The sequence below is a fragment of the Terrapene carolina genome, unplaced genomic scaffold, assembly GCF_002925995.2.
Source record: "Terrapene carolina triunguis isolate 2854851 unplaced genomic scaffold, T_m_triunguis-2.0 Scaffold112, whole genome shotgun sequence".
NCBI classification, from domain to species: domain Eukaryota; kingdom Metazoa; phylum Chordata; order Testudines; family Emydidae; genus Terrapene; species Terrapene triunguis.
In genome coordinates, this window is record NW_020664463.1 from 3,070,616 (window position 1) to 3,092,931 (window position 22,316).

A 22,316-nucleotide genomic window follows, 5' to 3' on the forward strand; every position below is an offset into this window, starting at 1 on the left:
GCGAAATAAAAAGCAGGCCCATACCTTGTTGAGACCTCTAGTCTTCCAACTATCTAGGATTTGTATACATAGCCCTGTATGTCTAAAGAGAACAGTCTATCCCAAACAGCAATTGCACATTAAAACCCATTAGAAGAGACAAATGATTGAGCGAGTTTTGAACAGTCTGCCACCTAAAGTTAACCAGAATTTATTTCTCCAAAGGGATTTCTCCCAGCTTTTGTTTTTTTCTTTTAAACCTTTATTTATTGCAACAGACATTTGGGAGGCTTCAATACACAGAACTCATGGTGAAGTGCTTTTGAGGTCAGTGAGGGCTGGGGATCCACAAAGGGATATAAGCGTTGTGACACCCATTGTCACAACAGCTAACTTTTAGGTGCCTACAAAATCACTGGGACAATAATGGGATCCACAAAGCCTGAGTGAGGCACCTAGGCTCTATACAATCAATGGGGAGCGATAGGAACCTTAAAATGGGATCTACAAAAGCCAGCAAGCTGGGTGGTTCCCCGCCTAAAGTAGCCAATGGGAGATCCTGATAAGGGGATGTGTCCTAACCCCTATCCCTCTCAGGGAGATAGGTACCTAAGTCCAGGCTGCACAGAGGCATCTATCCCCATTAGTGCCATGCGAACCAGGGGAAGATAGGTGTTCCTCCACCTAATTCATATGCAGGGCATGATCTAGTAGGCTTGCTCACAGGCCACCAAATGCCACATAGAACAGCAGAGCGAAGGAGGAGACACTCCCTTATCATCTTTAGCCCATTGGTTAAGGTGCTCATTGAGACCCCTTGTTCAAGTCCCCCCTCAGCCTGAGAAGGGGGGAGCTGAACAGAGATCTGCCATCTCTCAGGGAGGTGCCTTAGCCACTGGGCCATGGAATGATTCCCCTCTTTCTAGCCCCAATAAATAGTTAATTGTTCAATAATTTAATTAACAGTGGAACAACGTGAATAGGGGTCTCCCTCAATCTCTCCTATGAGAATATTCCATAACCCAGTTAAAGCACTAATTTGACAGGTGGCAGATCCCTGTTCAAATTTCTTCTTATCAAGTTGAGAGGGGACTGGAAGCAGGGCTCTCCCACATGCCAGGTGAGTACCCTAAGCACTTGGCTAAAGAGAGCTTCTCTCCCACACTGTTTTGTGTGGAGTTGGGCCACCAGTGAGCATGTCTACCAGATCAGGCCCCATGCACGACTGAGGCGGAGGACACCCTATCTTCCTCCGGTTCATGAATCGCTCTGGGGCTTAGGTGAGGGAAAGGCACCCAGGTGCCTAGAGGCAGGCAGCAGTGTGCATAGCAAGAGCCAGAAACATAGGCACCTAGGGAAATCTTCACTGCAAAAACTTAGGCGCTGAAAGAATTTTGGTATCTACAGGGTTAGGCGGTAGCCAAGTGAGGTTTTTGTGGATCGTAGTGGTGCCTAAAAGTGGAACTTAGGCACCTAAATCTGGGGGTTAGGCACCTAATTACTTTTGTGGATCTGGGGCTGAAAGTTCTGAGCCTGGAGGAATTGTGGGAATGGCCCTTCAGAATAGGAGTGTTATGTTTTGATACACAGTCCTTAACTGAGCAGGGGCCATCAATCAAGCTTGTACCCAGTCTGCCAGAAAACCTGGTTTTAACACTGGCCATTTCCTACCGTTTCTCCTGCTTCTGGAGATACAGACAGCAGAGGGGGGGAAAAGTTGCGCTTTTCACTGAAATCTCTTTTTGATCCTAGTTTCACTCAAATAAGTTATTATATTAGCATCCATGACAGTAGTTTTCCAAGCACGGGATTTTCAAAGGCATCATTGTTTTATGGGAATTGTGCTCCTAAGTCACGTCAGTGCTTTGGAAAATCCCACCCTGATTGACTTATAGATATGGAGCCCAATCTACTGCTATTGAAGGCTATGGCAACTCTCCGATTGAGCTTGGAAGTACTCATAATATATGTTCCAGACTGGATCTGATTTCCAGCCAGCATGATATAACTTGTTCAAGAGGCAAATTGCTCTTGATTTGGAACAGTAGTTTCTCATATTCTTCTGTAATTATTGAGCAAGTTCTTCAAGGTATTCAAGATATTTTCTTCCTTTTTTAAAAAATAGTTGACACATGTATACTTAGGCTTGGCAGAATTTGATATTTACTTTTCATAAATGTATATTTTTTATCCATTTAAATTTTCACACTCGAGGGAAATTAGGTGGGGTCAGACAATAATTATTTAATGGCAGTAGATGTTAAGATTTGAAAACTTAAAGATTTCTAACAACTAAAACACAAACTTTTAACATCACATGTAAAAATAAACCACGTAAATAGCCTTATATCAAACTGTAATAAGTTCTCAAGCTGCATTTTTCCTACTTTACTTATCTGTCAATTTCGATTATTATAGATGGAAATATTTTTTCATCAGTTTGTATGTGTACAGTGAAACCAACCATTTACCAATAAAAATCTAGTACTTCCAAGCATATATATATATATATATATATTAGACATGTCCTTAACTTAAATTTCCCCGTGCGATTACCACAATGTATATACTCTCTGTCCTGGCCAATATTCAAGGAAGCATTTATCTCAGTGGACTGGCCTATGCTACGAGATGTAACCATGTCTGAACCTGGCAGTCAACAATCATGCTAGTTGAATCAGGATTTAATTATGGTTAGCTGACATGATGCAGAGCATGTTATAAATCCTTGTATACACTTGGTTTAACTGTGCTAAGACCCAGTATAGCTAACACAATTGCTGACAACTGTTTATACGTGGTTACATTTCATAGCATAAACCAAGGCACTGCGGTATCTTTCTCTTTAGGGACTCATCTGGAATGGTCTTTCCTAGTAAGGAAGTTGGCAATGGACATGCCATTGCAAGCAGAGATCGTGGTCAGAGATCTGTGAATGGTTTTTCAGTTGGATGTATTGGCATTTTGCCAGCCACAATCACCCCTCTATGCTGTTACACTGGTCTACAATTTTTGAGAAGTCGTCTGTTTCAGAGATAAAATGTGCTATTTATTATGTATTTTGATGTGCTGAATTCAAATATGACAATTAAAACAACTGATTGGCTACTGTTTCTAAGATATTTAAGTTTTTACATTTTATGTCTATGTATATTGTGTAGATAGTAGAGTTTTAATCATAAATTGTAAACCTAGGTCTTTTCATGTGTTTATGGTTGCTTTACATGATAATATTTCACCTGTCCTGTTTATGTAACGCTTTAAAAATCAGCAAAAGGGTTATATAAATAAAATTTATTATGAAACAAAAGGCAAAAAACGATTATGTACATAGTTTAGTCCTATTCAGTGTCTACTCGGCGCTTCTTGGCTTGTCTCTTGTATTCATTAAGTGGAGCCTCTCTTGTCACTGTCCAGCAATAGTCTGCAAGCATTGATGGGCTCCATTTGCCCTGATAGCATTTCTCCATTGTTGCAATGTCCTGGTGAAATCGATCACCGTGCTCGTCGCTCACTACTCCGCTGTTTGGTGGGAAAATATCTAGATGAGAGTGCAAAAAATGTATCTTTAGTGACATGTTGCAACCAAGGCTTTTGTATGCCTTGAGGAGGTTTTCCACCAACAACCTGTAGTTGTCTGCCTTGTTGTTTCCGAGAAAATTTATTGCCACTAACCGGAAGGCTTTCCATGCCGTCTTTTCCTTGCCACGCAGTGCATGGTCAAATGCATCATCTCGAAGAAGTTCACGAATCTGAGGACCAACAAAGACACCTTCTTTTATCTTAGCTTCACTTAACCTTGGAAATTTTCCACGGAGGTACTTGAAAGCTGCTTGTGTTTTGTCAATGGCCTTGACAAAGTTCTTCATCAGACCCAGCTTGATGTGTAAGGGTGGTAACAAAATCTTCCTTGATTCAACAAGTGGTGGATGCTGAACACTTTTCCTCCCAGGCTCCAATGACTGTCGGAGTGGCCAATCTTTCTTGATGTAGTGGAAATCTCTTGCACGACTATCCCATTCGCAGAGAAAACAGCAGTACTTTGTGTATCCAGTCTGCAGACGAAGCAAGAGAGCAACAACCTTCAAATCGCCACAAAGCTGCCACTGATGTTGGTCATAGTTTATGCACCTCAAAAGTTGTTTCATGTTGTCATAGGTTTCCTTCATATGGACTGCATGACCAACTGGAATTGATGGCAAAACATTGCCATTATGCAGTAAAACAGCTTTAAGACTCGTCTTCGATGAATCAATGAACAGTCTCCACTCATCTGGATCGTGAACGATGTTGAGGGCTGCCATCACACCATCGATGTTGTTGCAGGCTACAAGATCACCTTCCATGAAAAAGAATGGGACAAGATCCTTTTGACGGTCACGGAACATGGAAACCCTAACATCACCTGCCAGGAGATTCCACTGCTGTAGTCTGGAGCCCAACAGCTCTGCCTTACTCTTGGGTAGTTCCAAATCCCTGACAAGGTCATTCAACACTTGTGCCGCCTTAAAGCCCCTGTCAGGCAGGAGAGAGATGTGGGTCTCATCCAAGAGACATGACATCTGGGAGCCAGAAACCTTAAATGGGGGACCACAGAGGGTAAAAACAGATGCAATTACCCTGAAACTGTGACAATCTGGATGTCATACTAACAGTAGCATGTGTTAGGACTTGGGTGAATTGGAAAATGTGCCATTTCATGTTCAGGTCTGCGTAGTTGACTGCATAGAAACACCGTCCCTAGCAGATTTATATCCAAATGGGCCATATATCTGTTATAGATATTATTCCTGTGCCTTCTAATGAGCTGCTGATTTTTTTGATTCAATGTCACTATGTACTGAGTTTCTGGCAGTGCACATCAAGGAAGAAAGAGCTGCCAGGCAAACAAACATATATGCAGTAGCATTAGACAGTGTATGCCCACAGATAAGCCTCTTCCCATGCCTCCTCTGTTTCATTTGCTGCTATGTGTTTATATATGTACGGATAGAGAGGGTGATTTTTCAGCTCTGGAAGAGACATTACCTTTTCCTTATATAGACTGAAACAGCAGTCACCATTTGTTGCTGATGATGTAAACTTGAACATGTATGATGGGTTGACAAAGTACAGTTTACACTTTGCAGTTCAGGAGTCATTTATGGGGCATCTTTTTCCCCTCCATGCTTTTCATATTTCAAACAGGGCTTCTGAAAAGCAGCAGGCTGAAAGGGACACATGCAGAAATTCACCCTTTTAGATGTATTTTACACAGCCTTTAAAAGCCTTGTATCATTGAAAATTAGTTTTTAAAGATATCTCAATTAAGATGTCCTCTGTTTCCCATATTGATGATTCTTGTTTCCTCTCCTATGTTATACTTTTTCACATTGCTATTTTTTTTTAATTGGGAGGTGCTCCCTTTGTGAGCTTTTAGCTGGATTAAATACTTGCAGCCCTGGAGTTTCAATATCTGGTTACCATGGAAGAGAGAGACTGTGATGTCAGAAGAGCTTGGGCAAAACCAGGCTTAAATGTTCCAAAGAAAATCAATTTTCTACATCATATTTTTCAGATGAATATAAGAGGAAAGGTCCAGCACCTTAGAAGGGAGACTTGAAGGAAATTGAGAAATTTAAGAACCTTGTAAACTGTTTCAAAACTTCTTGCAACATAGCTAATGCTGCAAATCATATAAGAGCTGTCAAATACCAGTTACATGCTCAATAAAGCCTACAAAAATTGCTTAATGCTAGCAGCCCCTGTGCCATATGAAAGTCATGCTGTACCCCAAACTGTGTCTTCCATGAAAAAACTCTGTTACTTGCAGTTTCTGATTTCAGCTCAAATAACCATGATGCTGATTTAATATGAGAGATTTGACCTTGCTTTAGAATAATTGTGCTTTCACAGAATATCTTTTTTCTTGGTGTAGATGGATGCAAACCTCAGAATTCAGATACGGATTTTAAACATCACAGAGCACAGGGGTGCTTTATATCTGGAGATATGACAAGGCCCCTTATAAAGAGAAGACCCTGCAGCCAGGGCCGACTCTAGGCACCAGCTCAGCAAGCAGGTGCTTACGGCGGCCAAGGGGAAGGGGCGGCACGTTGGGCTCTTTGGCGGCAATTCGGCGGCGGGTCCCTCGGTCCCTCTTGGAGGGAAGGACCTGCCGCAGAATTGCCACCGAAGAGGAAAGCGGCGCGGTGGAGCTGCCGCCACTGATCACAATCACAGCTTTTTTTTTTTTTTCCCGCTGCTTGGGGCGGCAAAAACCCTGGAGCCGGCCCTGCCTGCAGCAAATCTGAGATTGAGGTTTGGTTTTCAAACACCACCAAAGACGGAGGAGCATTGAAATCCAGGTTTTGGGGTTGGACCCATCTCCAATCTTAGGTGAAAATGATCGGTTTTGCAGGCTTGGCTCTGTGACTATCTCCCAGGCTGACTTCAGTGAGTGTCCTCGGTTCAAATCTCCTTCAGTAATGATACAGGAATATTTAGAGGTTAATGTCAAAGAGAAGTAGTTGTGTTAAGCCGGGGATGGAAATAACTTCTGTCTCTAAGAAAAGCTGAATAATGGATTAAAGACTGGGCTGGAAAAAAATTGCTTATTGAGATCAGTAATAGACATGGTTTTATAATGTGAGATTGAGACACATAATCTCCAGAGAGAGAGATCACAAAGCCAAAAGGCAGCAGTGATGTTCTGAGACAGCTTCTTACACAATACAGAAAAGATTGGAAAGAAGAGAGAATATTATGGGCTCAATTTCACCCCTGGTGTAACACAATTAAAATCCATGAAGTTACACAAAAAATGTATTTGGCCCTTTGACTTAAACCTTGGCAAACTGGGTTCTTTCCAGGTGTACTTCACCTATATGTAGGGCCCTGCCAAATTCACGGCCATGAAAAACGTGTCATGGACCATGAAATCTGGTCTCTCCCCCTGAAATCTGGTCTTCTGTGTACTTTTACCTTAAATCAGGGGTTCTCAAACTTCATTGCACTGCAACCCCCTTCTGACAACAAAAATTACTACAGGATCCCAGGAGGGGGGACCAAAGCCTGAAGCTGCCCAAGCCCCGCCACCCAGGGTGGTGGGGAGGAGGCAAAGCCAAAGCCCCACCTCTCCAGGGCGAGGGGCTGAAGCCGAAGTCCAAGGGCTTCAGCCCCGGGGGCGGGGGGGGGCCTGTAACCTGAGCCCTGCCACCCAGGACTGAAGCCCTCGGGATTGGGCTTTGGCCCTGGGCCCCAGCAAGTCTAAGCCAGCCTTGGCAACCCCATTAAAATGGGATCACGATCCACTTTGGGATCCCACCCCCCGGTTTGAGAACCACTGCCCTAAGCTATACAGATTTCATGGGGGAGACCAGCGTTTCCCAAACTGGGGGTCCTAACCCAAAAAGAGGAGGTGAGGGAGTTGCAAGGTTATTGTAGGGGGGAGGATCACAGTATTGCCACCCTTACTTCTGTACTGCCTTCAGAGCTGGGTGGCCAGAGAGCGGCAGCTACTGGCGCCCAACTCTGAAGGCAGCACTGCTGCCAGCAGCCATTCAGAAGTAGGGATGGCATGGTACAGTGTTGCCACCCTTACTTTTGCGCTGCTGCCTTCAGAGCTGGGCACCCGGCCAGTAGCCACCGCTCTCCGGCAGCCCAGCTCTGAAGGCAGCGCTGCCATCAGCAGCAGCGCAGAAGTAAGAGTGGGAATACTGCAACCCTCCTACAATAACATTGCAACTCCCCCACAATCCTCTTCTGGGTCAGGACCCTAGAATTACAACACCGTGAAATTTCAGATTTAAATAGCTAAAATCATGAAATTTGCGATTTTTAAAATCCTACGACCGTGAAATTGACCAAAATGGACCGTGAATTTGGTAGGGCTCTATATATATGTGGACAGTTTTTAAAGGCAGAGAGAGGGTTGGTGGGAGGCTTTAATTCAGAAACTGTGGGAAAGGGGGAGTATTCAGAGCAGTAGGAATGCAAAGCAAGCTGCCAGTCTTGCCTGGGGTGATCCCCCAACATGAGCATCCAATGCAACTCAACTTCATCACTGCAGCCATACAAAGAGCATGTGTCTGCAGAAGATTACGGAGACTGGTAATGGGCTGGGCGATACTGATATGGAAATTGTTTGTAGGGAAGATGTTCAGGTTTCTTGTGGAGAAGAATCAGCAACTGGAATGGGGTCAGACCCCTCTTGAATGAATTTTTAACTAGAGAGGGCCCCAAACTGTAAAAAGTGTATCTGGAGTTCAAATCTCCCAAAGATTTGGGAATATTTAGATTCTGGAGGTTGGTTCAGGCTCACCTCTAGCTCAGGGTTAAATCTAATCCACTGTGTATATTACCTGGGTTATAGCTCTCTGACCTGTTTACATATATCTGTATACACAGTTATGAGGAATAAAATCCTGCAGTAGCTCTCTCTGTGCTGGAATAAAACAGTATATCAGGCTGTGCTGAAGCTGTCAAAAGGGAGAATTTTTAGCAAAAGCCTGGCTAATTCATTCTTTTTCCAATACCATAGCACAGCTACAAAATCCACAAGTTATTAAAAAAGCAAGTCATGGGCCCAGATTCTGCTGGCACTTTACATCCGTCTAAATCCAGAGTAACTGGATAAAAGACAGTGTTTATCTGGATTTATTCTGGTGCAGCTGAGATAAGAACCAATCCTTCACAGTTGTGTACTCAAAAGCAGAAAAGCACCTTAGGTTTTGGGGGGATTTTGTTTATTTTAAATACACTTTTTGCCTGGTAGGGAGTTATATTTATATCCCACTCTGTTTCAAGTACAGCTTTTAAATATTTCAGTATCAGGAGAGAATATACGTCAAGATCAAGACCATTATTCTGAGGCAGGGAGTCGGGAAACTGAAGCAGTGAGAGTTAAAAATAAATTTTAAAAAATCGTGTTCAGTTGTTGGCTTCCCCAAATTGCTGCACAACCATGTGCACGAAGAAGATCTCACCTAGAGACCTGTGTCTGCCACAATTAGTCAGCATCACTGGGTGTTCTGGCATGGAGTTATCCACCCTGGAGGAAGGGAGGGAAGAAATAATGAGAAGGGAAAGATTGGGAAAACAAATATTAACAGGGAGTTAAAAAGCTCAACCATCTGATAGGATTTGCCATTTTTCATTGTATCTTGTTTTTTCAAGGGACCGAGCACCTTTTATCTTCACTTCAGAGATGGAGTATTTCATCACAGAAGGTGGAAAAACCCCACAGCGCTTCCAAGAGTTTGTGGAACTTTGCTGTCGAGCGTATAATATAGTCAGGAAACACAGCCAATTGCTCTTGAACCTGCTGGAGATGGTAAGAAGGTCAGGGATGTAACCAAAAAAACCCTCAATCCCTCTTGTTTTCTTTTCCCCTGTAGCGAGGCTTAGAAGGATTAGATTTTTATCAGTAAATGTCAATCTCATTGTACACCCACGAACCAACTCAAATTAAAAGGTTTTCTTTTGTGAAAGTTTCACCCAGTCCTAATTCCAGGTTTTCAAATTGCTATTTCCTAACTCTGTTCGGAATTAAAGAAGTGAACTAATTAGACTAAACTCACAGACTGCATTATGTTACAATACCCTATGGTGATTGATCTAGGACACTGCAGCCATTACAGTGTTTCGGGAGCCATTATTGTAGAATCCTGTCATGCTTTGTTACTGGGATAAATACAGTAAGGAAAAAAGGCTACATGAGGACTTCATAGAAGAACCGGTTGTAGAGGACAGCCTTGGTTCGAGTGATAATGAGCTAATTCAGTTTAAACTAAATGAAAGGATAAACAAAAAATAGATCTGCAACTAGGGTCCTTGATTTTAAAAGAACCACCTTAAAAAAATTAAGGGAATTAGTTAGGGAAATGGACTGGCCTGAAGAATTCAAGGATCTAAATGTGGAGGAGGCTTGGAATTAGTTTCTGCAACTTTGACTTAAAGTACCTGAAGCCTCCATCCCAACCAAGGAGACAAAATGCGTAGGGAAGGGTTGCAGACCAAGCTGGATGAGCAAGCATCTCAAACAGGTGATTAAGAGAAAGGAGAAAGCCTACAAGGAATGGAAGATGGGAGGGATCAGCAAGCAAAGCTACTTCTTGGAGGTCAGAAAGTGTAAGGATAAAGTGAGAACTGCCAAAAGCCAAGCAGAGTTGGACCTTAAAGAGAATTAAAACCAGTAGTAAAAGGTTCTATAGCCATATAAATAAGAAGAAAACAAGGAAAGAAGAAGTGGGACTGCTAAACACTGAGGATGGGGTGGAGATTAAAGATTATCTAGGCATGGCCTAAAACCTAAACAAATACTTTGTCTCAGTCTTTAATTAGGCTAATGAAGAGCTTAGGGGTAGTGGCAGGGTGGCTAATGGAAACGAGGATATGGAGGTAGATATTACCAAATCCAAGGTGGAAGTCAAACAGAAACAGCTTAATGGGACTAAATTGGGGGCGGGGGAGATAATCTCCATCCAAGAATATTAAAGAAACTGGCCCGTGAAATTGCAAGGGCAATAGCAAGGGTTTTTAATGAATCTGTAAACTAGGGGGTTATACCTTGTGACTGGAGAATTGCTAATATAGTTCCTATTTTTAAGAAAAGGGGGAGGAATTGATCTGGGCAACTACAGGCCTGCTAGTTTGACCTCAGTGGTATGCAAGGTCTTGGAACAAATTTTGAAAGAGAAAGTAGTTAAGGACTGTGACAGACCCAGACCAGTGGGGTACAGGAGTCTGGTAGAGGGCAAATATACTGATCACTGGATGAGTAGTTTTCTGTTCCCTGAGTGACCAGAGAAGGGGCTGCACTAGAGTAATCAGGAACCTGCTAGAACCAGTTAAGGCAGGCAGGCTAATTAGGACACCTGGAGCCAATTAAGAAGAAGCTGCTAGAATCAATTAAGGCAGGCTAATCAGGGCACCTGGGTTTTAAAAAGGAGCTCACTTCAGTTTGTGGTGTGAGTGTGAGGAGCTGGGAGCAAGAGGTGCAAGGAGCTGAGAGGGTGTGCTGCTGGAGGACTGAGGAGCACAAGCGTTATCAGACACCAGGAGGAAGGTCCTGTGGTGAGAATAAGGAAGCTGGAGGAGGCCATGGGGAAGTAGCCCAGGGAGTTGTAGCTGTCATGCAGCTGTTACAGGAGGCACTATAGACAGCTACAGTCCACAGGGCCCTGGGCTGGAACCTGGAGTAGAGGGCAGGCCTGGGTTCCCCCCAAACCTCCCAATTGACCTGGACTGTGGGTTCTCCCAGAGGGGACGGTCTCTCAGCTGTTCCCCAACCCACATGGTGAATCTCTGAGGCAAGAAAATCCACCAATAAGTGCAGGACCCACCAAGATAGAGGAGGAACTTTGTCACAGGACATAGAGGTGAATGGGAATTGGGATAAAATACAACATGGTTTTACAAAAGGTAGATCATGCCGGACCATCCTGATCTCCTTCTTTGAGAAGATAACTGATTTTTTACACAAAGGAAATGCAGTAGATCTAATCTACCTGGATTTCAGTAAGGCATTTGATAAATTATTATTTACATTGGAGAAGATGGGGATTAATATGAGAGTTAAGAGGTGGATAAGGAACTGGTTAAAGTGGAGACTAAGACAAGTTATGCTGAAAGGTGAGCTGTCAGGCTGGAGGGAGGTTATTAGTGGAGTTCCTCAGGGATTGGTCTTGGGACCAGTCTTATTTGACATTTTAATTAATGACCTTGGCACAAAAAGTGGGAGTGTGGTAATAAAATTGTAGATGACACAAAGTTGGGAGGTATTTCCAATACGGAGGAGGACCAGAATATCATACAAGAATGATCTTGTAAACTGGAGTAATAGAAATGGGGTGAAATTTAATAGTGCAAAGTGCAAGGTCATGCTTTTAGGGACTAACAAGAATTTTTGCTATAAGCTGGGGGAAGTATCAGTAGGATGTGACAAAGGAGTTGAAAGACCTGGGTGTATTGGTTGATTGCAGGATGACTATGAGCCGCCAATGTGATGCAGCCATGAAAAAGGCTCATGCAGTCCTAGAATGCACCGGGTGAGGTATTTCCAGTAGAGACAGGAATGTTTTATCAGTGCCTTGTATAATGGTACTGAGGCTGAGAGGGGTAATGTGAGACTTGTAAATGTTTGTAAAGCGCTTTCAGCTCTGCAGATGAGAGATTACTCAGTAAAGCCCAAATCAAAGGCCCAGTGCAAAGAGCAAGCAGCTGGGCTGTGCATTGCAGGGCTCCTCCAGGGAAGAAGCAATGGAATCCCCGAATCCACAATGCTGCACTGCATGGCATGTTTGTGCCCAGCACAGAATCCCCAAATCTTACCTCTCTGAGCACCCTCTGATGTGCAGCAAAACTGCACTCCTATGGCCAAAATGAAAATTATCCGTTGCAAAATATGCCATGTGTTTCCCATCTTAAAGCAATTTTGAAGCTAGAACTGGTGCATGAAAAGGGATGCCCTATAGGGAGTACATAGATCATAGACAATCATAGAATCATAGGACTGGAAGGGCTCTCAAGAGGTCATCTAGTCCAGTCCCCTGCACTGATGGCAGGACTAAATATTATCTAGACCATCCCTGACAGGTGTTTGTCTTAACCCGCTCTTAAAAATCTCCAGTGACGGAGATTCCACAACCTCTCTGAGCAATTTATTCCAGTGCTTAACCATCCTGACAGTTAGGAAGTTTTTGCTAATGTCCAACCAAAACTTCCCTTGCTGCAATTTAAGCCCATTGCTTCTTGTTCTATCCACCTTCTTGTAACAACCTTTTATGTACTTGAAAACCGTTATCATGACTCCTCTGTCTTCTCTTCTCCAGATTAAATAAACCCAGTTTTTTTTCAATCATTCCTCATACGTCATGTTTTCTAGACCTTTAATAATTTTTGTTTCCTTGGACTTTCTCCAATTTGTCCACATCTTTCCTGAAATGTGGCTCCCAGAACTGGACACAGTACTCCAGTTGAGGCCTAATCAGTGTGGTGTAGAGCGGAAGAATTACTTCTAGTGTCTTGCTTACAACACTCCTGCTAATACATCCCAGAATGATGTTTGCTTTTTTTGCAACAGGGTTATCGTGTTGACTCATATTTAGCTTGACCACCAGATCCCTTTCTGCAGTACTCCTTCCTAGGCAGTCATTTCCCATTTTGTATGTGTGCAACTGATTGTTCCTTCCTAAGTGAACTACTTTGCATTTGTCGCTATTGAATTTCTTCCTATTTTCTTCAGACCATTTCTCCAGTTTTTCCAGATCATTTAGAATTTTAATCCTGTCCTCTAAAGCACTTGCAACCCCTCCCAGTGTGGTATCATCCGCAAACTTTATAAGTGTATTCTCTATTCCATTATTTAAACCATTGATGAAGATATTGAACACAACTGGACCCAGAAATGATTCCTGCATGACCCCATTTGATCACTTGACCGTGAACATGGACATCTGTGCTCAGGGATCCATGCTGGTTACCTGAGAGCTTCTGGATAGATTTTTAAAGCTTTGATTTTAACCCATAAAGCCCTAACTTGCTTGGTACCAGGTCCCTCTGTGAGACCACCTCTTTCCCTTTAATACAGTGCAATGGTTGCAGTCAGCAGAGGTGTTGATGCTAGAGCCCTTTTCATATAACAGAGAGGGGGATGCTGGGAGAGTGTTCTGCACAAGGGCCACAGAGCTCTGGAATGGCCTCCCGCCCCAAGTCTCATGTCTTTTGGATCTGTTGGCATTCAGGGCACATTGCAGGTTCCATTTTTTTCACATGGCCTTTGAAGAGCAGTATGGGGGTTGAGCTACAGGCCAACATACAGCGAAGTGTTAGCACTTGACTATAAGCTGCAGCTTGGTGGAAGGATGAGCTTGATGGTATTGCATTCTGATTTGGTAATTGTAAATAACTGGCAGGGAACTCAGAGCCTGTGGATGGGTGCTCTTATTTCTTCTAAAGAGAAAGGAAATAAAACAAACATAGGAGATTGAGTGTGATGGGGTGTACCAGGCCCTTCGAGGCCTCCTGCTGGAGGCCCCGCGATCCTACCCCCCTCCCCCCGCCTCCCCCCCCACACACACATATCCTGGGAAGGAGCAGTGAAGGTGAGTCTATGGTGACCAGATGCCCCGATATTATCAGGACCATCCCAATATTAGGGACTTTTTCTTATATAGGCAACTAATTCCCACCCCGTCTTGATTTTTCACACTGGCTATCTGGTCACCCTAGGCCTGGAGAGGCCTTGTGGGAGCAGCCAATCAGAGCCCAGCAGGCTCCGATAAAAAGAACTGCAAGGCCTAAGCAGGTCAATCCCTGGCTAGGACCAGAAGGCTGAGGATGGGTGCTCCACTCTGACCAGAGGAGCTCAATGGGCTGATCTACTGGCCCTGGGAATGAGAAGACTTGACGACTGTAACCCTGAGGTAAGGATGAAGAGAAAGGGGCTACATGGGTAAAGGCCCAGGGAAGTAGCAGCAGCAAACTGGATGCAGTGATACGTGTTTATAGGCTCCCTGGGTTGGGACCCAGCATATTGGGTGGTCTCCCCACCGGCCTACTTGCAAAGTGGCCAAAGCCCTGTGAAGGGGAAAAGGCTGTTGGGAAGCCCAAGTGAAGGGCAGGACTTAGAGGGGCCCAGAGATGGGGCTGAGGGCAGACAGTGTGTCAAACACTTTGCTACTCTGGAAGCCGTTCATCCATTTTACACTGAGTGACTTGGCCGGAGGGCTGAGCCACTGAAGACCTACAAAGCAAGATCGACAACCTACAGGTGGCGCCTGGGACAGGAAAGACTGCAGTACCACACCCAGCCAGTGGGGGGCACTCAAGAGGTGAGTGCCTCATCATATTGAAGAAGCCCCAACTTGTCTCATTGAAGTCTGAAGGGGGAATTTGGCTCCCCCCATGACACAAGCAGCCAGTCAAACCTAAAAGAATCTAAGAGCCATAGTGTGGTGGCATGGAGGTCACCACGGTACACTCCTTTCTGTCAGGCATGGTGCCACAGGTTGATCTCATTAACCAGAGCCATTGCCATAAATAGGAGCTTACTCAGCTGCACCCAGGGACACTCATCTCTCCCACTCAGTCCAACAAGCAGCCTCTGGCCCCTTCCTTCAGGAGACACGTCTTTCCGGCATCTGTAAATAGTCTCTGCTTCTGGAATCCTTTTTGGTTCCTTCTCTGGGTTACTCCTTTCAGACCTTCCTTAATCAGGAGTCTCCTTTGCAAATGGGCTGCATTAGTTAGTCCCTGACTGTTCTCCTTAATCAGGAGTCCCCCCAGCTCTCCTCCCTGGAGCTGAGTTCTCTTAATCACTTTCTCTAGTCCTTCTGAAGTAAGAGCTGTCCTCTCCTGAGCTGAGTTATGGGTTATCCAGCCATAAGGCCTTTGCCAGCTTCTCCCTCAGCTGGCCCCTTTCCCTTAGTCTTTAGGCTTCAGACTGCTCAGCAAGCTAGTTAGTATTCCTGGTGCCTGCCCTGCTAGGAGAGAGGAGGCAGCCTTTATGCTGGTCCCCTTCTCCCAGCTCATTCCCAACTGGCCGGGGAGGAGGAGGAGGGAGGGGACCCTTGCCTTCCCCTCTCTGCAAGGTTCCTGGCCCTTAAAGAAACACTAACAGTATTTCCTCCAGAATACTTCTTATTCCTGGGACTGCTTCCTTTCTCCTAATATCTCCCAGGTCCTTGTATATATAATTGGGCCTTTTAAACTCTTAAAGGACCATGCCACATGGGCTGACCATTAGGCCCTACTACTCTTAAGGGCAGACTGCTCCATCACACATAGTAAAAAGGGTAATTTATAGAAAATTAAATAGACTATGGGGAAGTTCTACTTTGGGCTCACTTTAGTGCAAAATACCAGATGAGAGCAGGAAGGGAAAGATAAACTAACCATCTCATATTTATTTTATGCAGAAAAAGCAGTCTCAAGTTTCCACGATGGAAAGTTCTGTGCATATCTGAAAATCTGCATCTTGTCTCAATATCATTGTCTGAGTTCTGCTTTCTGAGATGGCTATGTAAGGTTTTGTTGTTGTTGTTTGTTGTTTTAAAGTCAAATCTGAAGTGTTATAAGGCCAGTTTCAAAATGTGCCGTGCTTGATTGGGGTTGTAAACTCTATCTGCTTTGAATGGTCAGTAACTGCTAGTGGCTTCCAGCAAACTGTGATTATGAACCACAAGATTTTTTTAGCCCAGTGTGGAGTTAATGCTTTATTCTCTTGGTGGTGAGCAGCAGTACCAGTATATGCTCCTGGGAGCGAGGGAAGAAATAAGCCATGAAGTTCCCATCACTCTGAAAAGCAGAAACATCTGTGGGAGGCCCAAGAGCCTTGCTGGCAGAGTTCAGCTACAAAGCCTGTAGTTTATCAGCTTTCCTCTCACTAAAGAATCAATATGAACTAGAACAGAGGATTTCTGGGGGCCATGAGCAGCATTCAACTAGTTAAAAAAAATCATGTAAAATCCAGGATTTTCCAGATAGAAATTTCTGTCACAAGTCTATATAGCTGGTTCTCCAAGGAAGCCTAACAAATCAGCTCTCTGCTAAAATGTGAGTAAGAAATAGACAGAGTCATTACTGAGAGAAAGGAGATATAGATTCACTGCCACTGAGTCACTCTGTGTCCTTGAACAAATCACTCCACCTTGCTATGCCTCAGAAATACCTTTTGTAAAATAGGGATAATGAAACTTGCCTATCTTGGTGAAGGGATTTGAGATGTATGTGAAAAGTGCAGTATCAGAACTAGTATAATTAATTATTTCATGTAGAGATGGGCCTACCCCACAATCTTGGTGTTTTCCATCCAAACCTGAGTCCACCCTTACTGCTGGCCCTTCACTTCCTTTTCACTATGAGCAGATCCAAACATTACCATACTTTGGGGGATTAGAAATCCAGATCCAAATGTTTGTGGCTCAGGCTTATCTCTAGTTACATCAGATAACTAAAATACCTGTGATGATCAAGTACTGTAGCCCAAGCCATCTGGGTGCCCAAACATATGTGTACTTGGAACAACCAGTTGGAAAATACCCAAAGTCTTGTCTGATCAGTCTCCAACATCACTATGTTGGAAACCCCCCTTGTCCCCTCTGATACAAGAGGAAAGAAACTACACAAAGCAGGGATGATGGAGGGGCTGGATGATCCTCAAGGAACCATGCTGTCAGGGGGAACAGTAGCCGACAGAGCAATGCAGAGAAGCCAGTCCTATCCACACAACCTTCTGCTTCCCCAGCACTTGGGCTCTTCTTTCCCATATCCCTAGGGTAGGGAGTTCAAGCCATACCACCTGCATCTGGTGTAAGATAGTTAGGGCACCAAACTGGAAACTAGAAGAGACCTGGATTCTTTACCCATCTCAATGCATAGAATGACAATGGGCAACACACTTCACCTCTCTGCACCATAGTTCTCCCAGCTGTAAAATGGGGATATTTGTACCTACAGTCTTTGTAAACTGCTTGAAGATATATAGATAAATAATATGTGTTTGTAAGTGCAAAATATTATTATTGTGCCTTGCCCATCCTCAAGAAAGATGAACTCTAACTGGAACAGGTGCAGAGAAGGGCTCCTAGGATGATCAGGGGAATGGAGGGGCCTACCTTCTAACTGGAAAAGCTTGGCTTGTTTAACCCAGCAAAACAAAGACTGCAAGGGGACATGATTGCTCTCTAGAAATACATCAGGGGGTAAACACCAAAAAGGAAGAAGAGCTATTTAAGCTAAAGGACAATGTTTGCATAAGAACAAATGGACATAAACTGGCCAGGAATAAATTTAGGCTAGAAGTTAGAAGAAGGTCTTATAACCATCAGAGGAGTGAGGTTCTGGAACAGCATCCCAACAGGAGTAGAAGAGGCAAACTAGTTTTAAAATGGATCTTGATAAATGATTACCAGGATTATTTGATAGGGTTGTCTGTGATAGCAGGGGACAGAACTCGATGACCCAGAAGGTCCCTTTCAGTTCTGTGCTCCTGTGCCCTCTTTGTATTTGCCAAACCCCTCCCAACTGAGGGGAAGATTCTCTTGGAAACTAAACCATTTGAATTCACCTCAGTGATTTTTCAGTCTCGTCTGCGTAACCAGTGTTCAAGCTGTCACAGTTCCAGCAGCAGTCCAGACAGAGCCTGAGACATTAGGCAACATCTCAGCCATGGTGCTGAGGAGAAAAGAACCCAAAATACAAACACATTGATTTAAAAATATAGAAAAGATGGAAAGAAATAAGGAAAACAAATATCTCTCTTCTCTCCCCCTTTCACTTTACAACAAAAGCTATGTTTCCCTTTTATTTGGTTTAATCTTCTGAGATCAATGGGCACTTCTGTCTGCACTGGAAATATTTCATTGCAGAATGTACATGCTCAAACAGCAATGGTAAAGTTATATTTGTATTCTTTCTGAGCAATGGGTGGGAAAGATTTTCTCTCTATTACACACAGTCCATCATCTTAACTCAGTGTGGGGAATGTGCAAAGTCAGTGGGTTTTAAACATTTAATAGAAACTTTTCTCTTCTTTTTTTTAACATTTTAAAGTGCCTAGGGACAGATGTGCTGGACACATTGAACATGTCTAGTTGTCCACTTCTCATTGCACTACACTGACAATGTTGTTAACTCTCATTACTATATAAATAAGATTGAAAGGAAGTAAGACTTTGCATTTAGGAAGTGTCTTTCATCCAATAATACTTAGGACATATTCAATCATTTTACAACGTATTCAAGCCTACTAATACTGCTGTAGAGGCAAGCAACTACTATTGTACCCTTCTTCTGGACTGGGAAACTGAGGCACAGAGAGGCTAATGGTATCTGGCATGTTGCAAATAAAACTGGGTACATTAACAAAAACAGTTTCTTACAGGTAGGTGTATGTACCTAATTGCATGGATTTGAAATAGTATGACATTGGGATGTAATGTTTTTATAGGTATACCTTTAGGTGTAAGGAGTTCATAGAGTAAGGGGAGGCATCCGTTCTGGTTTAGTGTTGAGTTTGGTTGGTGGGGAGGAGGTTATCACAGCTGAAGGTGGTATTTGCAGCCTGCCCTGGAGATCTGTAGGTGGATGCCCTTTGCTGCCTTAAGGAGGCTGAGAGGGGGAAATAATGTTTCTGTGTATACTGAGGTGGTGGACTCCCAGTAGAGAGATCAGTTGCAAGGAATTTGATTCATGAGGTCCTGAATCCATTTGAATACACCCTCTTCTGGTGTATCAATGTGAACAGGTTAAGAGTGCATTTCATTCTCCTAATCCGTGCTCTGTGTGTTATACCCAGAGTCACACATTGCCCAAATTAGGAGAGGTTTGTAATTTATAAATGGGGAGAGTTCTTTCCCTGTAACTCCACTTTTTTCTAGTTGCCCTGTTTCATTTAAATTATTTTCAGTGCATTTATTGGATCAATCCTATTTATTCAAAGATGCTGCATGCAGGGTTGCCTGAGCTGAACAGCGTCCAGGATTTGAAGTATGTGTATGATAACCTTCGTCCACATGACTCAGACCTCCAAGCCACGAGCCACTTTACCAGGTAAAAAACAGAAAACAATTCAGAAAGTATGCCCTCTTTTAGGCTTAAAGAGACACTGCCAAATTACAAATCATAGGCTCTGTTGATCTATGGAGTTAGTCAATTGAAATCAATAAATTACACAAAGGATTAATTTGTCTCTAAACACAAACACGCAAACAAACCCTCTCTTTATGCACGTCACTAATAACTCCTTAGATTATGAAAGGAGTTGTTCATACCTAACTTATTTTCCGTTACTGAAGTTGCTTACATTTTTTGCTCAGCTTGCATATTGTAACTACCCTATTATATTTCTTGTTGGCTTCGCTCTAATGCACTGTGACAATGCTGCAGGGTTTGGACTGCAAGCATTTCCAGTGACTGTTTGAATCTTCTCGTTCAAAGAGCTGCTTCTTTGAGTTCCGTGAAGAATGTGCTTTTTGTGTAGGTTTTTGTAAAATGTTTTCAAAAAACTGTGAGAATCAATGTGGCCTTGCTGCTAGAACACTGGGCTGAGACTCAGGGGATCTCGGTTCTGTTCCTGTCTCTGCTGGGTGACCTTAGGTAAGTCACTTCACCGCTCCGTGCCTTGGTTTCCCCATCTGTAAAATGGGGTTAATTATATTTTCTTCTTCTTAAGCACTTTGAAATCTACAGATGAAAAGCACTATATAAGAGTTAGGTATTATTAATAATCGCTTTGCAGCTTGATTGGTATTCGCATAATATGAAACTTTTCACTTCTAGCTTGTTGTTCGGATTCAGCTAGGATTGGTAGGGACTGAAGGTTAATGGCAGTTTAGCAGTCTGTACGAAACAAGTTTGATGTCAGTTCTGTCTTTTTGTGGACAAGCATCCACCACCAGGGCCAGATTAACTCTCCTGTGGGCCCGGGGCTATTAGATTTTGTGGGCCCCTGTATACAAGTCTTTTTCCTAGGAGGAAGTTTAGTGCAGGAGGGGGCTGGGGCAGGAGATTGGGGTGCAGGAGGGGATTCTCACCTGGGAGAGGGGATTAGAGTGCAGGAGGGGGTGTGGAGTCTAGGAGGGAGTTTGGGTGCAGGAGGGGATTCTGACCTGGGGTAGGGGGTTGGGTGCAGGAGGGGGTGCGAGGCACAGGCTCCAGCCGGGAGGTGCTTACCACAGGCGTCTCCTGGCTGGCATTCAGCAGGGCTCAGGCTGCATGCCATGGCCCCACGCCGCTCCTGGAAGTGGCTGGCTGCTAGCATGTCTCTGCAGTCCCTGGGGACAGGGGGAAAGCGTGTCTCCGTGCGCTGCCCGTGCCCACAAGTGCCACCTCTGTAGCTCCCATTGGCCAGTTCCCAGCCAATGGGAGCTGCGGGGACAGTGCTGGAGGCGGGGGCAGCACACGCCACCGCCTCCCCCCCTGCCAGGGGCCACAGAGATGTGCCAGCAGCCAGCCACTTCTGGGAGCGGCGTGGGGCCATGCCATGCAGGCAGCCTGCCTGACCGCCCCTTTTAGTGGCCTGGAGTTTGCTGCCTGTGATTTATTTTTGCAGGGCTCCCCTTGAGCCGGAGCCCTGGGCTGTAGCCTCTAAAGCCCCTGCCTTAATCCGACCCTGTCTACCACATAGAAATCCCCACTGCAATTGGTGCCTTTCTCTCAATAGATAGGCCAAGCCCTGAATGCGCTTGTAAGCTGAATGAGCCACAAGTGTTGAGGCCCAGCCTGGGGAAAGCTCACACTGTCACAGCTTGCCCTGTGCTTGCTCTTGGGAAAGACGAGCACAGCGTATTGCCGAGCACCTTTGAATACAACCAAAGGCAATATTAGAATTTTAATAAATGAGAGAAGGCCCTGAACCCAAACAATTGAATCAAATGCATTGCTCCTGTTAAATTCTCTCTGGAATTATCTAGATGTGCACCATGACGTCAGTTTGAACTGTGTTACTCAGACTTGTCTTTATGATGTGTCGAGAACAGAACATGGAAACAATACACTCCCAAAATTTGGAGAAGTTTGAATCGAGATACAAAACCTTTGGGTCAGACCACAGTAGTTTGGAACTTCCAAAATTAAATTTTTCTATTATTTTAGAACACAGCAGAGTCCCCAACTCCTCGTTTTAACCCCTAGATTTTCCTTATTTCCCCATTGCCCTTTGATTACATAGTTTCAATTGTTTTTAATTTCTGCATGACTGTGACGGTGACTGTGACTCACCACCGCGGCGCCTCCCACTGGTCTCTCTGGGAATTAGCTCAGTCCATGGGAAGCACCCTCTTATGGTGGTTTCCTGTCCGTCTCTCGCCCTCGCTTGGCGCCTGGACCCGCATTGCTCCCTTCTGCTCGCGGCGCCTCCTTCAGGACACTGCCCTCCGGCAGTGCCCCCTAGTCCGTTCTCACCCTCTTCCAGGGGCCTAACAGCAGTCTTTCATCTGCCACAGTGGCCAGCCGCTCCCAAAGTCTAACGCCTTCCCTCAGGGGTATGGTACGATCCAATATGGCCACTTCCCCTGGCCAGTTGCAATATAAGGGGGGGACCCAGACCCACCCACTACTCTGGGTCCTGACCCAGGGACTCTCTAGCGGCAGCCTCCCTGCCCTCCTTCTCTCCCCTCGCTTGCTGTCCACTCTCCCTGGGTCACTTCCCCTCTGACCCTTTTCACCCTTTAGGCCCTTCCCTCAGGGCCTGCAGCCTGGCAGGTGGTGGGCTGGAGTTCCCTTCAGCTCCCCTGAGCCTGCCCAGCACTGCACTGTCCCAGGTGCTGGTCTCCTAGCTCAGGAGACAGACCTTCCCTGTTAGAGGCCTGGGAGAGACTGACTGCTCTGCTCCTGGGCAGCCCTTATACAGGGCT

The 22,316-nt window shown here is 44.6% G+C and overlaps 1 protein-coding gene across 1 annotated transcript in view; it reads left to right on the forward strand.

Annotated features, from left to right (window-relative positions):
• Positions 1-22,316, forward strand: part of PIK3C2G (phosphatidylinositol-4-phosphate 3-kinase catalytic subunit type 2 gamma) — a 311,474-nt gene that overhangs the window by 206,717 nt on the left and 82,441 nt on the right. Inside the window, exons 25-26 of the mRNA XM_026652203.1 lie at positions 9,136-9,292; positions 19,403-19,512. Coding sequence (XP_026507988.1) covers positions 9,136-9,292; positions 19,403-19,512 — 267 coding nt within the window. The remainder of the gene's footprint in view (positions 1-9,135; positions 9,293-19,402; positions 19,513-22,316) is intronic.